This window comes from Manacus vitellinus, unplaced genomic scaffold (assembly GCF_001715985.3).
Source record: "Manacus vitellinus isolate BGI_N305 unplaced genomic scaffold, ASM171598v3 scaffold_6_pilon, whole genome shotgun sequence".
Lineage (NCBI taxonomy): Eukaryota > Metazoa > Chordata > Aves > Passeriformes > Pipridae > Manacus > Manacus vitellinus.
The window spans coordinates 11,342,281-11,363,996 of NW_021940750.1; the positions used below are offsets into that span (position 1 = coordinate 11,342,281).

Genomic DNA, 21,716 nt, shown 5'->3' on the forward strand with positions numbered 1-21,716 from the left:
GATCTCTGCATCAGAATGAGAGAGTCCTTTTAGAATCAGAGTTGAACACAATGATTATTTTTTCAATGTAAGGTGATGAAAACCATTACAAAATAGTTTATCCTTACAGTTAGAAATTGCTGGATTAGGTCACTGCCATCTTTAAGATAGTTTCAAAGGTTAACAGTGGTAGGAAAGTATCAGTTGTTGTTTGTTCGACCCGGGCATAAGTGAGTGCTCTATCTCCTCTCATCGCTTGGCCCTGTAAGCCCCATGGCCTGCCCTCTTTTGGGCTAGTTTTTGCAGAAACATGATCTGTGTTTGATCTTGTACTTTTTTAGCATGTAGTCCTGCTGTCATGCATCTTAGTCGTGCAGGATCTGCATTGAGGCTGTGACATTCATATCATATTTGTTCCACATTGCAAAGACACAAGCAGCTAGGCACTTTAACTCTTAAAATAAAAACTCAAGCTTTCTTCTAATCACTGATTTATGTTTTCTAGAACAAATTTTTGTAGGTATTTATAGCAAATCTAGAAAAATTGTTATATTGTGGTTGTTTTCATAATTCTTCTTTGTAAAGATGTATTTGAAACCCAGCCAAAGCAATTAACTTATAAAGTTAATGACAGCACAGATTTGAAATGAAGAAGGTTGTGGAAGTGTTTTCAGATGTTGGTATTTTATCACTCAGAAATATGCAACAGAATTCTAACAAACATTCCTGTGATTAGTTTCTCTTACATTTAAACAAATCACACATATAAAAATTTATCTCTTTCAAACATTCCCTTTCAAATCTTTTTCTTCAGTTAATGCTCTAGTTAATTTTTAAATCAAAATTTTAATTGAAGAGGTTATAATTTTAACACGTACAACAAAGATTTGATGAGTCTCTGTAGTTTATTGTAGCCATTAAAAAGTTGTGGCTGCTGGCAGAATACCAGTGAAAGTCTAAAGCTGAAACAGATGTGAAAAGCAGAAACCAAGTCCGGAGAAGCGTCGGGCCCAGCTATCCAGACAGGCGCGGCCCTTCAGATGTGAATAATTTGAACAATATTAACTGGGGCTGCCTGTGTTATAGGGTACATTGGATTTATTTCACACTTTGTTGGCTGAGGTAGACTTAAACAGATTATCCTGTAAGTGAGATGAGACAAAGGTAGTAAATGAAAGAGGGGTTTTCTTGTGTGTCACTAGGGAATGAACTGATGTTCCTGTTAGTGACTTACTTTTTTTTCTGAAACTTGTATAGAGTGATTAAAAAAAAGGTAAATATCACCTCTTGCAACTGAAATGACAGTTTTGATAGACACTTTTCATAGTAGTTGTCATTTAGTATTTAAAAATATATTTTACTAGTTTATCAAGACACAGATTTGTCTTTTTAACGTGGATGTTAACATAGAAAAGATAAGAGTTATCGTGAGTGGTATCTCTTAGCGGTGTAAACTTCTAGTTTGAAATACCTAGACACTGTGGAACCAAAAGTTCAAATCAAGATGAAGCACAAATGCTTTCATCCGTTTCTGATAAACAGATTGAGTTCCATACAATTGTCTATTTTTATGTCTTCAGATTAGACTTTAAAGGGACAGACTAACTTTAGTTTAAAGGGATTAGACTAAAGTTCGACTCAAGAAGTCAAACAAATTTTTGGAGAACCTTAATCCAGCGGGGTTTTAACATGTATTCCAGAGCAAGCTTTGTAATCACAAGCATTTTAGGTTAAAAAGAATGAGAAACAAAAATATGCATTTAATATAGGCTTTTAAGGGGAAAGAAGTAAAAGAGAATTCAATATTAAACACTGAAATGAAAATTTTAGAGTGAAATCTGGTTCCACTTTAATGTCACAGAAAAAAGAAATGTTTTCTGTAAGTTCAGGCTTTCACTCCAGGTCTGGATAGCTGGTGTATTTCCAGGGTTTTAAAATACTACACAGTATCATTAGCAGATACATTTATTCATTTAACAGGTGTTAGCTTTCCAGTTAATCTGTATAGTTATGGAAAAAAAGGTTTTACTTTGCTTAAGATTGTAAGATATCTTATTCCTTGTCTAGGACAATGATTTTCACTCTTTCTTTTCCCTGGGACCAAACATGATTCCTCTTCTAATTTGCACAATGCCACTTGATGTTCTTGGTGTTGATATTCTTCTGGAATAAGCACAGAATATTTGAATTCTATAATCATAAGATTTTCAGAAAGAAAGCCACTTTGCTAAAGTTTGATAGACTTGTATAAGTTTTACCATGAACCTTTTACTATCTCTTTCCAAAGTTGAACAATTTTAATTATTCAAAATTAGTTGCACGGTAGATTGTTCCCATCTGTCATACTCATTCCTCTTCTTTGCAGTACAGTTCATAAATTTTTAAATGCTGCTCTATTACTCGAAGCAGTATTAGATGTCTTGTATCATTTAGTGCAATGTTGATTATAACTTCTTAGTATTCTTGACCTTAACAACCAAAAGAGCAAAGATATTTATTGAATGGTTAAAAATGGAAAGTAAGATAGGTCCACTCTGGGTACTTTCAAGAGTCACACTTTCATGTCTCACAGTTAGTAAATTCCTCTGAGATTGCTGCATTCAAATCCCATTGTAATACCACATACCTTTTACTTTCCCTTCCTTTCATGGCCACCAATAGAAATAGAAGCAAGACTTCATGGATCAGCTATATAAAAGTCAGTTGGATTTCAGTACTCCAGGAGATATGGTTTCACATTGGGTGCCTCTTTACCTAGCTGTTCACAGGTCTATGTCTTGCTTAAGTATGTTAGTCCCAACTTTTCCCCATTTAAATAGCAGAATTTCACCAAAACTTCAAGTTATGGACACCCCATTTTTTAAAATTGTACAAAAAGATTAAAAGTGAAGCAAATTTAAATCTGTGCATGAAAAGATGAGAAATTAAAATGTTCTGTTGGCTGTTTTCACATTGGTTTTTTATACAGAAGCATTACAAGTATCTTAAAATCATAGAGAAATGCAGGTTGGTGCGTTGCCATGTACCTCTGGAGGTCCCGTGGTCCAGAGTCTTTGAGCAGGAATAACTTCGTATTTAGATCAGGCTGTATAGGGCCTTAGCCAGCTCAGGTTTGAATCTAAGGATTGAAATCCCAGCACGTTTCTGGGCACCTGTTCCAGTGCTGAATCACTGTCTTGAGTATTTTTCCTTATCCCATGTGAGAATTTCCTGTGCTGAAACTTGTGACAATTGCTCCTGTTTCTTCAGATGTGCATTTCTAAGAAAAGTCTGGCTCTGTCTTCTCTGTAGTTATTTGTTAGATAGCTGAAGTGAAAAACTAAATCTCCAGTCAGCTGAACATATCTCTCCTCCCCTGCCTCTTCTTCAAGTGCTTCATTTTATTTTCATTCCTAAATGGCATGACAATCTATGTAGTTTTTGCAGTTATGAATATATATATGTATTTATATATAAATAAATATATTCTCGTTCATAGAAACAGATCCAGTGCACTGGATGTGACTAGCAAACACCGTGCTACTTACATCCATATCTCTTAACCCTGTCTCTTAGCATAGCTGATTAGACCAGACTAAACTTGCATCTACAGTGCTCTCATTCAGTGCCTCTTCTGGGAGCTATGTATCACAGTCTTTTGCAAAGCAGGGAAGAGAATTTAGAAATAAGAAAAGGATGGAAATTGAAAAGGGTCACTCATTCTCTATTCTTTCAGCCACTGTTACTATAAAAAGAGTCAAAGAGGAAACTGCTAAAAGAAAAAATAATCAGTTCATGCTCATTTAACTAAAACTCTGATTTTCCAGATTTAAAATACTGAACAATATCTGGATTTATGAAGGATTATAAGGGAATATATTTACCAATAGGAAAATGTACTAAGGCAGAAAAACTTAGTCATTATTATTCATAAGAAGTTAATTTAAAATTCTTAAATATGTGACTTGCCGTTATAGTCCTGAAACATAATGGAAGGTTTTTGCAACAAAATGTCCACTAGTTAACTATAGACTGATTGTGTTCTAGAGAATAATTGATGTTTTCAATTAATAAATCGAGACAATTTTAGCCTGTTTTGGATTTCTATGTATGCACGGATGGAAAAATTAATTTAATGTTACAATTTATTTAGATGGAATTATATATTTACGTCATTGATACCTCATACATAATACAGCCTTAGATAAAGTCTGTTTTATGGACTAGAGTTTTAGTATAATCATGATACAGTAATAATCAATAGGACAAGGATTACAATGTTGAGAGGTTTTATCTAATGTTTGATTTGCTTGATAGAAAGTAAGATTATGGGATTCCATGAAAATTCTAAATATTATATCAGTTTGAGTGTTAACTTCCTAAATAATTTGTTGGATCAATACATATTTCTTAATAAAAGGTGATTGTTTATTCATTACAGAAGACTAGTATTCAAAAAAGTTCCGAAGACCCTTTTCTAAAATATTTTCAACCAATTGAAGCCTTATTCTAATTTAAATGAAATGTTTTAAGTCAATTTAAAAGAGGAACTTAGATGTCTGACTAACATATATGTCTTCAAAAAATTTTCCCAGTAGGAGCAGAGAAGTTTACAGGAACAGTAATTTACAGGATCAGCTTACGTTAATTTTCATGTTAATTAGATGTTCTTTAAAATTTTGGAGGTGCAGGCAAGAAGAAATTTGAAGTTGGGGAACATGAGGAGCCAAATACATGCATGTGTTATTTCTTTAGGTAATAGCATAAAAGAAGCATAGTTTTTCGTATGTGGTTTCACTGTATTTTTGCACAGTACAACATTTATCTATTTTGAGGCAATGTAGAACGGTAAAAGAAAAAAAACAAAGGATGTCTTTGTAAAGGAGAAGTTATTTTGTTTGCAAGAGTTGACACTCTTTTACTTCTCAGAGTTTTCTGACTGCTTTTTGCCTCAGCAGTATGAGATGTATTTCAGTTTGTTTTGATTTAGAAAGATCCAACACAGGCATTAAAGACGTATTTTCTGTATGTGCATTAGATTCTATTTTACAATAAAACTTTTTGACAGTGTTCCACTGGTAATGTTCATATATGAATACATTTAGGAAATTTTCCTAAGTGGATCATTTCTTAAAATTTCATTAGATTTTCTAGTTTTTGATAATAAAGGATAGTATGGAATGGTTTTAATAACATTCAGAAATATAATAGAGGAGCAAAGCAATGATGTTTTAGAAGAGTTTATTCCCTGAAAGCAGATGTCTGCATGTGTGCACAAAGGCACAGGGAGAAAGCTTTCTGTTGGGTAAACAATGGCATGCTGTTCATTTTTTCTTTTATATTTTTTTCCTTTGGCTAAAGAATTCTCGGAAATTTCTTGTTAAAAAACATTCTGCAAATGTTAAGATTCTAAAATGAATCTAGCAAGTAGCACAGTTAAAATTTTCTGTGCACTTTTCTATGTGCCCTTTTAAACAAACAAATAAATAAATAAATAAAATATTTGTGTGTATGTTAAGCATTAGTTACATAACTATGTAGTATACATCTGGTGGCAGGTAGTGTACATCTGGGAACAGGAGGAGTATTGTCCCTATCAATGTGCATAATGGATAATGAATTATGTTGTTTGGAGAGTGTATAATACTAGCGTTGGGAGGAATGGCGACTTCATATTTATGGACCTCATCAGCTTTTCCTTTTTTAGAAGTATTCAGTAAAAGAAAAGGCAGATTTCTGCTAGGACTGAGACAGTCACTTACATATCAATGATTGAAAGTGCGTTAGTTTAGACAGTGTGATAAAAATTAGTAATAGTGAGGCTACTTAGCACTTTAAGAAGTGTTCCTGCTAATATTGCAGACAGTTTATGAATTTACATGATTTTAAATCTAAGGAGAATTCTCCAGCTGAACCAAAGCCTTGGTAGAAGAATTAATTAGGTGGAAGTTTATGATCTGTCTTGCACAGAAAATCAGAGGTCCAGCACTACAGAGGAAAACAAGAGATCACTTTTCTGACTTCTACAGTTTCAGCTCATAAACATACTGTTTCAGCCATTGCCCAGCAACTCCATCTGATCCCTTGTCCAGTACACTAAGTAATAAAATGTTTGTGTGTTTGAAAATTTGGGGGTTTTTTCTAAACAATGTAAAAATCCTAGCTCATCTGATAAAAATATTATTCTTCCTTCTTTAAAAATGTTGTCTCCCTCTCAATTAGCCAGACAAGACCCTTCAGTTTTAAAATACTCATTTTTTGTAGTGCTCAGACAGAAGGGAAATTTCTCAGCAGAATCTGCTAGTGCATGGTTCTACACTCCTGACAGAGCTTAATGATGTGTGGAGGTCTGTATGTTTGGATCTTGACACTTAACAAAAATTTTTTACTAATCATGTGTGCTGGAAGCACTTAAAGGAATCTTACAAAGACTCGACTGGAAAATTATGAGGCTTTAGTCATTATAATAATTTATATGTGCAGTATGCTGCACCACTGAAGGGTGCACTGAATGTAAACTACTATTTCAGAGGGAATACATTAACCAGAGGCTCAGATATGTTGCTATGGTGTGAAAAATATTTAGTTTTACTAGCAGTCTTCGTTCATTTTGCTAAATTTATTCTTGGAAAACAGTTTTAGCAGAAAGGTTTTTTAATTATTTATATATAATGTTGATGACCTTTGACAAAACAAGGAGCAAAAAAAATTTTTTTTAGGTTAGTTGAAACTAATATAGGCCTAAAAGCTCCTGTGCATGCCATCACCAACTGTAAAAGTTCAAAATGTTGTTAAACTTAAAATAAACAAACAAAGCCCCCTCAAAAGACAAAGCCAGAATATCTGATCAAACATTTAAGAATTGTGAAGATGTCTGACTCTTGACTTCAGAACAGGTGAACTTTACAGGATGTTTTGTGTGCCACTCATTCAATTATTTCACTTTCCACAGCTTAGGACTTGTCACTGAAATGTTTTTTTCTTTCTCATTGTGCATGAAATCTTGAGCACCTAAACAAATATTTGTTTCTATGTGTCACAAGGAAAATGTAGCTCAGACAAAGATTGGACTTTTAAAAGTTTTACATACTAACCTGTATCCTCTGAAATTGGTTTCTTTTAAGAAAACTGAATTCTAAATGTGTGAAGAAAATAATCTTATATAGAAACATGTTTCTTCTTCTAAATTAGCTGAAAATATCTTCAAAGAACTGTAACTATACAAGCGATTATTAGGTTAGAATGGTGTTTTTTGTTTCATGTGTGCTAACACTTTTTTGCATTAAATTGTTGACCTTTATTTAAGACAATAAAAATGAAGCTTCAGAATAGAGTACTACCAGAGTCTGATCTTCTTTTACATTGTTCTCAGATATTTTTTTCTCAGAAAATCTCCCACCCTGCTTCATGGCATTTCCCTGTCTCTCTACTTAGTCCAAAGGGTTCTGTATTAGTCAGCCCGGCTCTGGCTCTGGGATGTTAGTGCTTGAACCTTTGTATGTTGCCATCACTGAGATGTGTACTGATTATAAATGTGTTCAAAGAGCAAATAAAATACTTTCTCTGAAACTTTTCTGAGTTGGTAGCAGCATAACCTCTCGGAGTTAGAAGTTGTCAAAATTCTTACCATGTGCTTCTAAGGAATCAAGATAAATCTCTTCCCTTCTGCACATTTATTTAAAATTGTATCTGAAAAGAAACAGTTACATTCAAGTTTATAAATAAGTTGATAAATAAGTGCAAGAGCAGAAGATAGCAGAAATATAATGGATCATATGACGCTAAAATCTCATGTGCATAGCTCCACTAAATAAGTATCTAAGTGTATGTAATAAAAAGAGAATATAGCCAGATCCTGCAGCACTGTACAATGGGGAAACATGCATCTCCTGTAACTTTTTGTTTACCTTGCAAAGTTGTTTGCAAGTAAGACAATCTAATAAAACAAGTCCAAAGAAACTAAATCACAAGAAAGTTAGATAGCACTTGCTGAATAATTTAAATTTATGCATTTCATCTAAAATTTATTAGGTTTTTATTTGGGGGTGTAAGCCCAAGTAGTATAACAGACTTCTGAACTGTAAAAAATCAGGGATTCTCTCATACAGAAATTTGGGGTTGTTTAGCACTACGTTGAATTCATTTGAGCTCTTTGGAAGAGAAAAGGTAAGGGTTCTAAAAAAGAATTATCAAATAGTAAACCTTCTGTCAAAGACACGCCTGCATTATAACAAAATAAAATAGCGAGCTTGGCCATATAACCTGCCAGGCTCTGAACAAACAAAACCAGGGGGAGATTTAGCAGCTTTCACAGAGACATAACTCATAGGGGATAGCGTCAGTGACAGGTTTATAGGAATTCATGGTGTTGATACTTGGTTTTACTGTCAGGATGATTCCTGTAAATGCTACTGGTGGGTTCTGGTGATTAAATAGTTAGTAATTTACTGTTATCAACATTCAACTATTTTGGGTTTTGCATTTACTTTAAAAGTGGTGCTTAAAAAATTCCAAATCCTATCTGATTGACACTGAAATGCTCTTTACATGAAAGTTTGTTTATGGGCCATGATTCTTTTGACAGATTTACAAGTGTCTGTGGAGTTTTAAAAGACTATTGCCCAATAGGCATTAAGTGAGAGACATTCTATTTTGTAAATATTTTCACTTATATTTGGGATTTTTAAAGAACTTTTTGAGCCAACTACTGCATTAAATCTGAAGACAGTGGCAAACTGATAATCAGCAGTTTCCAGCTTTGTTTTAGTGTTTTGCTAATGCTTTCCATTTCTGTGGCCAAAATTTGTAGTGGGTGAAGCATGATGTACATCCAGTAATTTGTAAGGGCTTTCAAATACTGTTGCACATTTGTATTTTCTTTTTTTTTTTTTTTTGCAATGGCTCATTTAAAAATGAACAGTTTTCAAAGTAGCATATTACATTCAATTTCACTGACATACAGCGCATACCAAGAAAAAGAACCAGAAGTTTATTACATTAATGGAGAATTTGCATCTGTTTGAACTCAGTAATGCTGAAACAGGTTGTTTATTTTCCCAAATGATTATTTTGGAATGAGATGGTGAGAGGAGATGTGTACATGTGGTGTGCTAGCAGTCAGCTTCCTCAGAATTCCTTCAGACATTTTCCAGAAAGCGGCTTCTTAATATTTATTTCAAAGGGGGAATGCATAATAGGATCCTTTAGCTCAGAATCAGTCTAATAAAAACTTTGCTGACATAATTTTCTTTTGCGGTCCTAGCCACCATTTGCTTATAGATACTGGATAAGGAATCATTATTTGACATAGAACATTTCATCATTGAAGGGAATATTGAAACTGGAGAGATTTCAGTAGGAATATGACATTTTGGAGCCTGCAATTCCAGCTGAAGTTCATGACTGCCATCAGTTATTGCCTCTGTACCTATGGGATATGTCTTATTTTTAACATTAGCAAGTAAATAAATTCAGGTTTTAGTTAAATTTTTCAGTGCAGTTGACTTCAAACAGAATTAGTTGACCTTCAGTTGCCCAGATAAGTTTTTGTTTGTAGACCAAAAGTCTAGGTTATTGAGGGAAGTATAACCTAAATTCAGTCAGTTAAAGGAGGAATAAGCAGTGTAGGGCAAATACAATGCTTTTGTGATTGACAAATTTTCACTTCATCACCCTTGTCCTTGATTCCTGAGATAAAACATTCTCAGAGCCCTTCATTCTGTTTTGGAAATTATCTGCAAGAACTTCAGGAAGTAAATGGATTTTTAGATAGATATCATCTAGCTAAATATTGTCATCAGAGAATCATCCAAAGATCTCTTTTTAAGGCTTTCCAGTAATGTAAATTATTAGAGTCTGCCAGCCGTTACTTAACTTCTTCTGTCTCTTTCAGTTTCACTCTTTCAAGGTAACTTAAGCATTTGAAACTTGTATCTGCCCTCATTCCACTTCATTTCAAAATTTTAGAGTTTTAATCAGCACCCTAATTTCTTTATTCTACGTCACCCTAATTTCCTTATTCTACGTCATTTGTCTCATTTTCTCTTCATTTTTGTTCCTACCTTCTTACTCTCCCCTCATACCAAATGTTGATCTCCTTGTTAAGGATGTTAGGATTCTTCTTCAGAATTCACTACCCAAATCAGCTTTTTTTCTATATGCTCTATATGTTGGTACTTCTTGTCCATATTTTTGTCGTCTGATTAAGGTTAATGTTCATCATCTCAATTTAAAAAGAAATATTGAAGGTGGTTTATATGTGCTATCTTTTTAATTTAAAAACAATTCATTCTAGTCGTGGTCACTTCAATATTTAAATGGGGTATGTCTGAGTAACTTTTCTAAATCTTGGGTTATTAAAGCTTGTAGGAAACATCCAGGAAGCTTTCAATACTTCAGACAATACCATATGTTTGGGAAAATGCCTTTCTAGTGTATATTAGAGTATGTGTAGATACTACTGTTGCTACAAGCTTATTATTATAATATATATTCATATATATCTAATTCTGTATAGATTTATACAATTTAATTAGGTAAGAATATTGTAAAATAATTATTCTTATGCAATCATTGCAACCTTACATGACTGTAATAATCATGTACATTTACTGTTTCAAATGCCTGAACACATTATGTGTACTGTTACTTTTACAGTTGTCATTTTATATTCAAAATAATTTCCAAATATTGCCTCATATGATTTTCTGTAGATTTGTTTAAACAAAAAGGGAAAACACAAACCTGTAGCTGCTACTCTGTTCAGACTTAGTCAGAAATTTACAGTGCTGTCTCAGTTACTTTGCTAGATTTTTCCTACCTATAAAACTCTAATGTCTGTTGTCTTCCAAAGCAGTAACACAATTTGCTTGAACAAAATCCTATTTCAATAAGTGCATTGTAATAGTCACAGAAAGTTCAAATTTTTAATGGTAAGCATCATGTATCGTAAGGAAACAATCTTTAGATGTCATATAAACTCCCCTGATTTCTAATTTTTTTTTTGTTTAATTTAAATTATTAACTGAGCAGCTAATAAAAGACTTTCCCAATCCAGTATGTTTAACTTAATGCTCTGTTCTGCCTACTGTCTGGCATACAACAAATATCCGTTAATTTTACTCTGAACAGTTTGAAAGATTTGTCATATACTGCAGGTTGCAAGACTAAATTTAGGTTCTTGGGAATGAAGAGTTGTGGGGAAAAAATCTTGTAGTAATTCATAAAATCAGTTGCTAAATGGAAGGTAATTGTATTTTGATTTCTGTCTCCACCTTTAGTGTGGAATGCTGGAATCTACAAAGCTTACTAGAAGTTCTAGGCATGTTAAAATTCATTGGCAAAAACTGGAGTTTTTTTAGAAATTATCATGGCATCAGTTCTTAAAATAACAGATAGATTAAATAGTAAACAAGTTGTACTTCGATGTAAGTTAACTTTCTTACAGACTTCCACTATTTCATATCATGGTCTGGAGTTTGAATACTGAAGTAAAGCTGAATTCCTGCATCTGTTTTAGGAAAAATGGTTGAGTGTAGGCTGCCTGACACTGATTGGTTAAAATCAGCCCAGATACAAGGCATCCTCCACTCACCACAGAAACAAAGTTTGGAGCTTTAAGTATACCACCTAGAATTAGTGTTGAGTCTGGCTGTGTTAGTAGCAAACCTTAGCACATTGCAGGAGTTTTAGGACAAAATCATTACAAAAGACAAATTAAAAACATACAGAATTTTCTCTTTGGTATGCTAGACTAGTATTAGTATTTTTATTTTAATGTAGTTGCTGTATTCCTTAGTACTTATTTATTTCCTCTAAGTTCAGGTGACTAATTTAGATGTAGGCTTCTACAGTGCTGGATTCTACTTCTAGTAGATAACTTATGCCACAAATGTGTCTCAACTTCTTTTTGTAGCCTCTGAGAAGCAGATGAAGTTAGTTTGCAGAGAGTCTTCTGAAGAGCATCTCCAGCCATTCAAGGGGAAATTAGAGGAATTCTTCCAGAAAGGTAACCACATCAAAAAAAAAAAAAAACCATTGGCAAATAGTGTAGTGGTTTACAAAGTTATTCATAATGTAAGCTGCATTAAGTATCTGTTGCCTCTGAAAATTCCTGTGGATTATATTCCTAATGTACCTATTGTATTTTAATATATGTTATACAGATCTTGGACATCACTGGTCAAAGATAGTTGTTCCCTTGATCTCACACATTTCCCATTGATTATTTTGTGCTTTTAAAAAATTTATTATTTGTATGCAAAATGAAAAATATATTCATCATATATTCATTAATTTATCAGAGGGAATATAAAGCTTCAAGTTTATAAAAGACTAGAATGAAAGATACTCTTTTAGAGAAAGTTCACATATATACAGGATGTAATGGCATCTTTTATCAATAATGTGAGCTTATGAACTGATTTATTCAGATTTAAAGATTTTGTATTATGTGAGATAGAAACAAGTGATAAAAAGTTATAAAGTGATAAAAAAAAGTGATAAAAAAAGTTATTAAAAAAAAGTGATTTATCGGGGTAGAGTCTGGAGACAATGGCTGAAATCCAAGGTACAATTTGATCATCAATTCAAGACAATGTAAACTCAGGTTGCTGTTGAAAACAACAGTCCTGTTCCTTCCTGCTTCCCATCTATGTGTTTCCCATCACCTGCTTCTGCCAGCACCATTGCCTCTGTGGTTGTTCAAAATATGTAAAGGAATACATTTTCCCCCATCCCCTTGTAAGAGTACAGACTTTTTGGGTAAACAGTAGAAGTTCTGTATTTCTGACAACTGTATTAAGAATTGTTAAGAATTTAATTGTATTTCTCATAGAAATGGTGAACAGTTTAACAGTTTACTGTTTGAGAAGTCTTAATATCTTTTTAATAACTTTATTTCATAAGACTATTTTATGTAAATAATTTGACAAGTGAAAACAGAATGTTTCAAAAGTAGCCGTTCCTCTTAAATTGTACTGTTAAGTAAGCTAATATTCTCCTTTACTGTTCTCCCAGGCCATGAAGCTCACTGGATATATTTATTTGATATAATTTTTCTCTTAATTGCAAGTGTATTTGGATAGTGTTAAAGCAGGATATTTCTTGCCACAGAACTTCTGAAACAAAAAAATGTAATGGAAATATTTTTGTCACTGCAGGACAATTGTATTGTCTTTTTAACTTATTTGATTGGAAATTTTCACTTTACAGTTTAATAATAACATCAAGATTGAGATAGTGCTATATATATATATGTATATATATATATGTATATGTTTATATATATGTATTTCTACAGAGCCATTATGATCTCCAGCATGCTTCTTGATCTAACTTGCCAAATATTGTAATAATTCAATTTTACCCAAGTCTTGCCAAGACCCTAACCAAATAGTGTCTTTCACAATCATTTCACAGATTCTGTAATTTTTACTACATCCTGGTTCTCATGAGGACTGTTGTAGTTGGTCCAGTTTGGCAGCTAAGTACCACACAGCTGTTTGCTTGTTCCCCCTCCATGAGGAGGGAGAGAGGACTGGAAGGATAAATGAAAGAAAACTAATGGGTTGAGATAGAGACAGTTTAATAGGGAAAGCAAAAACTGTGTGCGCAAGCAGTGCAAAATAAGGAATTCATTCACTACTTCCCATCAGAAGGCAGGTGTTCAGCCATTTCATAGAATCATTAAGGTTGGAAAAGACCTCTAGGATCATCGAGTCCAACCACTAACCTAACGTTGCCAGTTCCACCACTAAACCTAAGCACAACATCTGCAAATTTTTTGAACTCTTGCAGGGCCATCCCTGTGGTGCTTCTGCCACTTCCCTGGGTAGCCTATTTCAATGCTTGATAACCCTTTCAGTGAAGAAATTTTACCTCATTCCCAACCTAAACCTCCCCTGGCACACTTGTCCTATCACTTGTTACCTGGAAGAAGAAGCCAACCGCCACCTCGCCATAACCCCCTTTCAGGTAATTGTAGTGAGCCATAACGTCCCTCCTGAGCCTCCTTTTCTCCAGGCTAAACAACCCCAGTTCCTCCAGCTGCTCCTCATCAGACTTATTCTCCAGACCTTTACCAGCTTCACTGCCCTTCTCTGGACATGCTCCAGCACCACAATGTCTTTGGGAGGAGCCCAGAACTGAACACAGGATTTGAGGTGTGGCTTCACCAGTGCCAAGTACAGGTGACAAGCACAAGTTTCATTTAGAAAAACGCATTTCTGAATTTCACATTTCCAGGGAAGCAGGACTTCATTACATGTAACCACTACTTGGGAAGACAAACACTGTAACTCTGAACTTCTCCCCTGCTTCCACCTTTTTTTTCCCAGTTTATTGCTGAGCATGTGATGTCATATGGTGTGAGTTATCCCTATGTTTGATTCAGCCAGCTGTCATAGTTTTGGCCGCTCCCAACTACTGTGCACCCCCAGCCTACTTTCTGGGGGTCAGCATTAGAAATAGAGAAGGCCTGGATGTTATGCAAGCCTGTTCAGCAATAGCTAAAACATAGATGTGTTATATAGTTATGTCACAAATCCAACCCACAGCACCATAGGAGCTGCTATGAAGAAAGTTAGCTCCATGTTAGCTAAAACTAGCAGAAGGAATAGCAAATCGTTTCACCACAGTCTCAAAAAATAAAGGCAACCCAGTACCTGGTTTCTTCTGCAGTGCTGAGCTACCCTACTTTCTGACGAGTGGAATATGACAAAAATACCCAGTTGATCTAGGAAGAAGATTAATTCTGCTTTAGATAAAATTGCATTTTGATTGTGCATTATCATTTCAAATAGAAAAACATTCTTCCAGATATTTGCCCTGTTTATGGCTATTGATGTGGAAATTGAGATCTATTTATCTTTAATGGTGTAATAGATAATTTTATCATTATGTGTGTGAATAATGTAAAAAAAAAAAAAAAAAAAAAAAAAAAAAAAAAAAAAAAAAAAAAAAAAAAAAAAAAAAAAAAAGGATACCTTCCTGTATGGTGGCCTGGGACAAGAAGTTCTTTATGTTAAATTTATTGGACACTTTTTAGTGTTTCAAGTCTTTTGCATTCTAGAAGAAGCAAAACCACTTGGATTACTTACTTGACCACTTTTTTCTTATGTTCTGTTGTTCTCCTTTTGCTTTATAATGTTATGCTTTATGGTATCTAATCATACACATTTAGTTTTGTATCATTTAACTTCTCATCTTTTGGTATCTTTGTTTCATCTACCTTATTCTGAGATGAGTTTTCAGTAGGTTGTCAGATTCCATAACTATTGATCCTATTTCTTCATCAATCACCTGATTGATTTGAATCTTTATAATGGTGGGTGATACTTTCTGTGGCATTAGAATGGAAATCCTATAAAATCCTGCAATGAAGACAGATAAAAATAACACAGAAACACATCTTGATTTGTGACACTAGAATAGGCATTGGACAAATGTCAGGCTCAGAGGCAAGTGTCTGTAAACTCCTGCTTCTCTGAAATTAGGAGTTAGCTGATAATACTGAGCATCCGATAAGCATCTGCTTTCAGTTTTGTTTGTTTAAAAAAGAGTTGCGGCTGGTTTGAGCAAATGTAAGAAAAAATTGTCTGTTATCTTTTTGCCAGCTGACAGCAAGTATCCAAAACTCAGATGATTTTCTGAAACTTCTGGATTGAAAATAAGGCTGGAAGTCATACACGCTAAAGTTTTTCTTACGCGCACAATTCCCATCATTTCTAGTCAATGCTAAATTGAAAATACTGTAAGGAAAAAAAATACTGATTTGCTTGAACTGAAATGTTTACATTTCCTAATGATAATTAATACCAATTAAATCTAATGCTTGCTCTGTTGTAACAAAAAACACTGTGAGTGTTATGGAGACTGACATTCTAAAATGCTAGAGGGGATAAACTGTACTTCTGCTGATGTCAGTGCTGTTTTGTATAGCTGGATGTAATGTAGCCCAGTGCCTTTGACAGGGAATTACGTGCCAGAAGCTTTAGATTCTATTCCCAGTTTAGGTACTTTGTGATTCTAGCAGAGTTGGTTAATATCCTTTTCAGAGAGCGTCTCACTTTTCTGTTACACAGAATGTTTAATAATGGTTCTTGCTGGTTTTTGTAGTGAAAGATAATCTTTGTCAAGTACTTTTTGAATCCCACATGAAAGATGTCTTGTGTAAACTGTCTTAATGCTTCATCAGATATATTTGATATGCACATGGTTTTTGAAAAAGGCTTAGATTATTCTCAAATTGGAAGTAATCTTTAGTAGATTTAAGTATATGCAATAAATTACACTAGTTTTACTATAATACGAAAAACTACTAATTAGTATAAATTAATATACACTTACTGTATTCCCACGGAATTACTGGGGGGGTGAGAAATGTGTTGGTAAGTATTTTCCATTTAAATTGCCATGATATGCAAGAAGACCTTTGAAATCATGAAATTAATGGGTGGTTTAAAATGCTCTTTAGGTCATGAAATTCTTGCTCAGAATTGCTTAGAATAAAACTCGTTTGATACCAAACTATCTCATTCAAAAAAAATCAGAAGGGTTAGATGACTATGACAAAGATGCAAAATACTCTCTTTTGAAAAGTAGAAAAGAAAAAGTTTGGTTACTGCAACTATGCAGCTCACTGGAAGGGATACTGGCCGGTGGCCATTGGCGTTAATTTTTCATAGTGTTTTTTATTTTCCTTGTGCATTCTCTCAAGAATAATAACAAACCAGAAAGTGAATGGCATAAAGGAGTAGGTGAATAACCTTAATTAAATTTATTTCTTATTTTGCCACTTAGCTACTTTTATTTTTTGTCTATTTTAATAAACGTGGAAATGCATAATACAGATTCATGCAGGATCTTGCAAAATGTGGTCCCAAATTCTTCTTCATTGGATCCAGGTCAGAAAGCATGTAAAAACTTTAATCTGGGTGTGGTTTCCTCCCTCATATTCTGGAATGTGCCCATCAAAAAGTCTTTATCATTCATAGCAATTAGCATAGGAAGAGCATAGCTGCTTCTCTTCATTTCTCTAAGAATAAAGCATCTTGATGATGAAGACTGTGCTATTAGAGGAATTAATTTATTTTACAGCAGCATCTGGGAAGCAAGTAGTCTGATGTCAAGACAGAACAGTTTTTGAAATTTATTAACAATGGAAAGCAAAGCTATTTGGGAAAGGCACATGATACACTGAAGCATCTAAGGTAACAAGCAAGATGGAGAGGGAGGGATTTGGCAAATAGATTAATCTGTTGAGATTAATCCTGAAGTGAAAGAAATTGTCCTATGTTTAGAATTCTAGCCTAGCACTTAGGAAACATTGGTTAAATTAATTGCTTTGCTACAGCTTTGCTACAACTGCTGTACTAGTAGTTTTATGTATACTACATGAAAGGTCAACACTATGCAGTCTTTGGGACTATACAATAGAAAAATAGAGTCATAGACCAAGCTAGTCACTGTAGCGTTATTTCAGGAGCTAGTGCATTCTTCAGACAAGTTTAACAATTAGATGGAAAAAGTCTGTAAATCAGATTTTAACTGCTGAGTAATTTCTTCTTAGTAATATCTTCTTAGGAGTAGTTTCTTCTTAGGCTGCAGTAGCTACCTTGGCATGCATCCAGTCTAACGCACTTTTTAATGTATTTCTGGTACAGAAGGGGACTTTTGATCCACGTTTCCTCATTTACCTTTTAGAGTGCACGACACAGGATTGTTGAGGTAGTCTATTGGGAAAGAAAATAAAAAATAAATTCTATTAGAAAGGCTATCAAGATGATCAGAGGGCTGGAGCTGAGCGTTGGGGCTGTTCAGCCTGGGGAAGAGAAGGCTCTCAGGAGACCTTACAGCAGCCTTCCAGTAACTAAATGGGGCTACAAGAGAGCTACATAGTGATCTACGCCCCCAGGGAAAGTAACCTTTTGTTAGTTATTAGCCTCGTACATATTTTGATGGTAGGAGGATGATAATTTATTCTATTACAGGAAAAAAAACATTTCCACTCAAACTTGCTGCTTTTCTATCAAAGCAGTCCATGCAGTAGAAAGCAGAATGTTAATATTATTTAGTAGTAGTGAATCAGAAGTCAACAATACTCCCAAGACACCATTTTCACAATACAATAACATTTCTTATTTCTCTCTTACTGTTAATGGGACATACCTTTATACATTTTAATACAGTCAAAGATTAGGAAGAAAATTACATTGGTACTCATTTCCTTTAATAGTGTGACAGTATTATAGTTGTTTTTAAGACAGATATAAAGATTATGTTTAAAGTCCTTACTCAAAGCAGTTTGGTAGAGCTTTTCTATAATGACTTCCCAAAATACCAGAAACCTCTGAGAACTATTTAAAATTCTTGCTTCTACGCAATAAATTTACATCTTTTTTCCCCAAGAAGAATATTAACAGAAAGAAAGAAAAATATTGTAAAACTGTATATGAAATTAAGTCACATACGTGTCTTCCCACTAGGGTTGTACTCCTCTGCTTTAATCTACATATTGGGTTATGGTACTTGTGTTCCCTTTTATTTGTAAAGCTCTTGAACATTTTAATGCTGAACAAATGAATAAGAAAATCAAGGATAATTTTTTAAAGCACTGAATTTCAGTACCAGCTGCCTGTTAAAATATTGCATGTAAACAACAGAAGAGCTATAGCACTTTTAAGGATCTTAGAGTTGTCCTGATTTTCTTACCTGCAGTTATGAAGCTGCTTCTGTCAACTGGAAAATATATCTCTGTACATATAACCAGTTCTACAAGGCATGAGACGCTCTTGTAGATTCCGTGACTATTCGGTCTGAATATCAAATACTGATTCTTCCTTTTGTGAATAAAATGTACAGATATGATGACTTTTAACTTCAAAGCTTTATTTTCTGTTCTACTTACCATAACTTTTTTTCTCCTCATTTGTTTTCACTGAGATGTTTTATTATCTCTGCCACGCATATGCAGTTCTCACATTAAACAGTGTGGGAGGATATTTATGTCCAGTGTCAAACATGAAAAATATGTCATACTTCCTTGCAGTGATAATGTTTGCTTAAAACTTTTTATCCTTCCCAGCAATGACATTACAGACCAGGCAAAGTTTGTGTTTAGATGTGGAACGCTGTTTTATAAGCCAGCAGCAGAATTACTTTTATCTTTCAAACTGTTTGTGACAGTCATAACTGTTTTCATCGCTCAAAGATCGTTGTATTTAAACAGATGAAAGAGTGATTTACATAAATTGGCATGAGTCTGCAAAGTACCAAACCTTATTGCTGTGTTACTCAGAGATTGTATAGTTAGACACTAGCCTCAGTCCATAAGACACCAAATAAGTTGTCCTGGAATGTGATTGCATCCATATGCCTCTTAACTAATGCAATATTGACACTGAACTGATTCAAAGAACAAGAATTTGCTCTGAAATTAATATTTCCTTCTACACTACCAGAAGAATTACCAGAATCAAAGTCTTTAAAATTGATGTTAATTACAGATATGACTTCTCAGGAAACTTTCAGTTTATTATTTTTGAAAAAGGTATACATCAAATTGCTATAATCAGTTCCACTATATCATGACTTACTATAAAAATTGGAAGTTTACACTCCATCAGAATGTGTAATATGAATGTAATTTAGAAGAACTGTTAATTAAAAAATGGAATGTCATCCTTTCTTGGAAGACAAGGAGAGAATCTCTTAGAGACAACAGTTCCTTCCAGCTTCTTTTCAATTTGATTGTTTTATACTGAATTACCATGGCTGCTACAAAGTCACTGGCATTCCATGATAGAGTAGGATTTCCTATTAATAGCAGCTGAGTGACATAATGAATATTACTGTTGATACCCTTGATTTAATACAAAAATATGATGTATATGATAGTTATAAAATTTATACCTAGAATTACTGATACCTTTACTATAACCACAATCTGGACTCTAGCTTTCACTTTGAATTCTCATTGTAACCTCTATTTTCTGTTCAATTCTACTGAATTTCTTCCAGTTTCTGTATCATAGACTTAGAGATAAACAGAACTGTAGGTTATGTGTGTTGGTTTTTCACAGGGATCCTATTAGGCTTTTCTTTTAATCCAGCTGCTTTCTTCTTTACTGTATTCTTATGAATTTCCTGCATGATTTCTTATTTATCTACTTTTTGTGTCATTATTCTCTCCAGCCAACTCCGCTAGCACACAGTTTATCTGGATTTGCTTTGCTGTGAACATCCTCGTCTTGCCCTATTTGTGCTGATATTCAAAGTCAGGGAACTAATAGCATTTAAATCCACGTCAAAGCTTTCCTTGCAGGAAGTCAGGATGCTCCCTGATTCATTACTTTAGCAAGCATTTACATATATGAAAGATACTACTGCAAGGAAAGAGCAGAGTCAAGAATTGGAAAGGATTGGATAGAAGAGGTTCATGCATTTAAATAATGAAAGGACCAAACACACTTTCTCTCAAAAGGCTCTAGTACCTACCATCACACTGGTCACTCTCAGTTTATGTTTGTCCCCTGTTCTCTATAATTTCACACCATAGTCTTTGTATTAAGCTTGGAAATACCCATCACTGCTACCATATAATACAAACTGATTATGACAATAACATGCTTAATCTGATATGCATTTGTGTGGAATTTCTCTGTGGACATTTGTAATTTTGGTATGTTAATACTTTTTCTCAATTACTTTTCGTACCTGTGCAAACATATGAATATCCTGTTTTAATGCTTTTGAGCATGATTGATAAAAATACTAGATGCTGAAAATTTCATCAAGAAATTGGAGCTCTCTGGATTAGATTCTCTTATGGTGTAAATTCTGATTTCCTTTTTAAGCAATGAGAACAGGTAAAATCTGCAGTGTTGTTGAAAAAGATGTAGCGGGACCCTTGTTTTGAGAACAAAAATAACAATCACAATGTTCCTAGGGCAGTTATCAGAAGCTTGAAGCTAGTTAAAAGTTAAAGTACCAGCTTGATACTAAGCTCTCAAAATTGAGGAATGACAGAGTAAAACCATATGGATAATACAGTGTTGTGAGATTACACCTGTGATTAAAGACAGACTTCTCCTAAATATAAAAAAAAAAAATCTAATTTCAGGTCATCATTCAACCTCTCCTGCAACTTCTGTGATATCTTTGAGCCTAAATACTTCAGATGCCAGGGCAAGATATTTAAAAATGTACCTTTGTCCTGCAAAGAGCCTTTACAGTGCTGCTTTTGAGCACCCTGACAGAGGTGGAGAAATCAGTAGTTTTATATCTCTTAAGAGATGTATGTATGAAATTTATTGCAACGGTACTTCTTTCATAGCATGTAAATCAATTGAAACTTTTTAGCATCAAGATTTTTCAACCATCTAAACCTTGTCCCAAGTCAGCTGTTTTGAAAGTGTCTAAAAAATATTTCTTGAAGGACTTCTTTTAAGCTTCTGCACAGCATATTTTAGGATATAACTGTTGGTACAAAGCATGTGTATGAAGTCTTTCATCTTGGGAATGTCTTACAGTCTGGAAGTTCCCTCCACAAAGTGTTGCCATCTCTGGAACAGAATGAGGAGGTATTATAGAGGATTGTGGTGCCCTAGGACAGGCAGGGATACCTGACTAAACACAACATTGTAGCTCTGTGGCCAAGCAGAAATCTTCAAACTGAAAGAGTATAATGCTAAGAGGAAAAAAATGCTCTATAAAATGTGTTTGGTTTGAATATCTATGGAGTTATCAGTACAGTTTTC

General features: G+C 34.1%; 1 protein-coding gene across 1 annotated transcript in view; it reads left to right on the forward strand.

Annotated features, from left to right (window-relative positions):
- LOC103758800 (formin) overlaps positions 1-21,716 on the forward strand; it is a 126,553-nt gene that overhangs the window by 79,704 nt on the left and 25,133 nt on the right. The window contains exon 13 of the mRNA XM_008925092.2: positions 11,873-11,965. Coding sequence (XP_008923340.2) covers positions 11,873-11,965 — 93 coding nt within the window. The remainder of the gene's footprint in view (positions 1-11,872; positions 11,966-21,716) is intronic.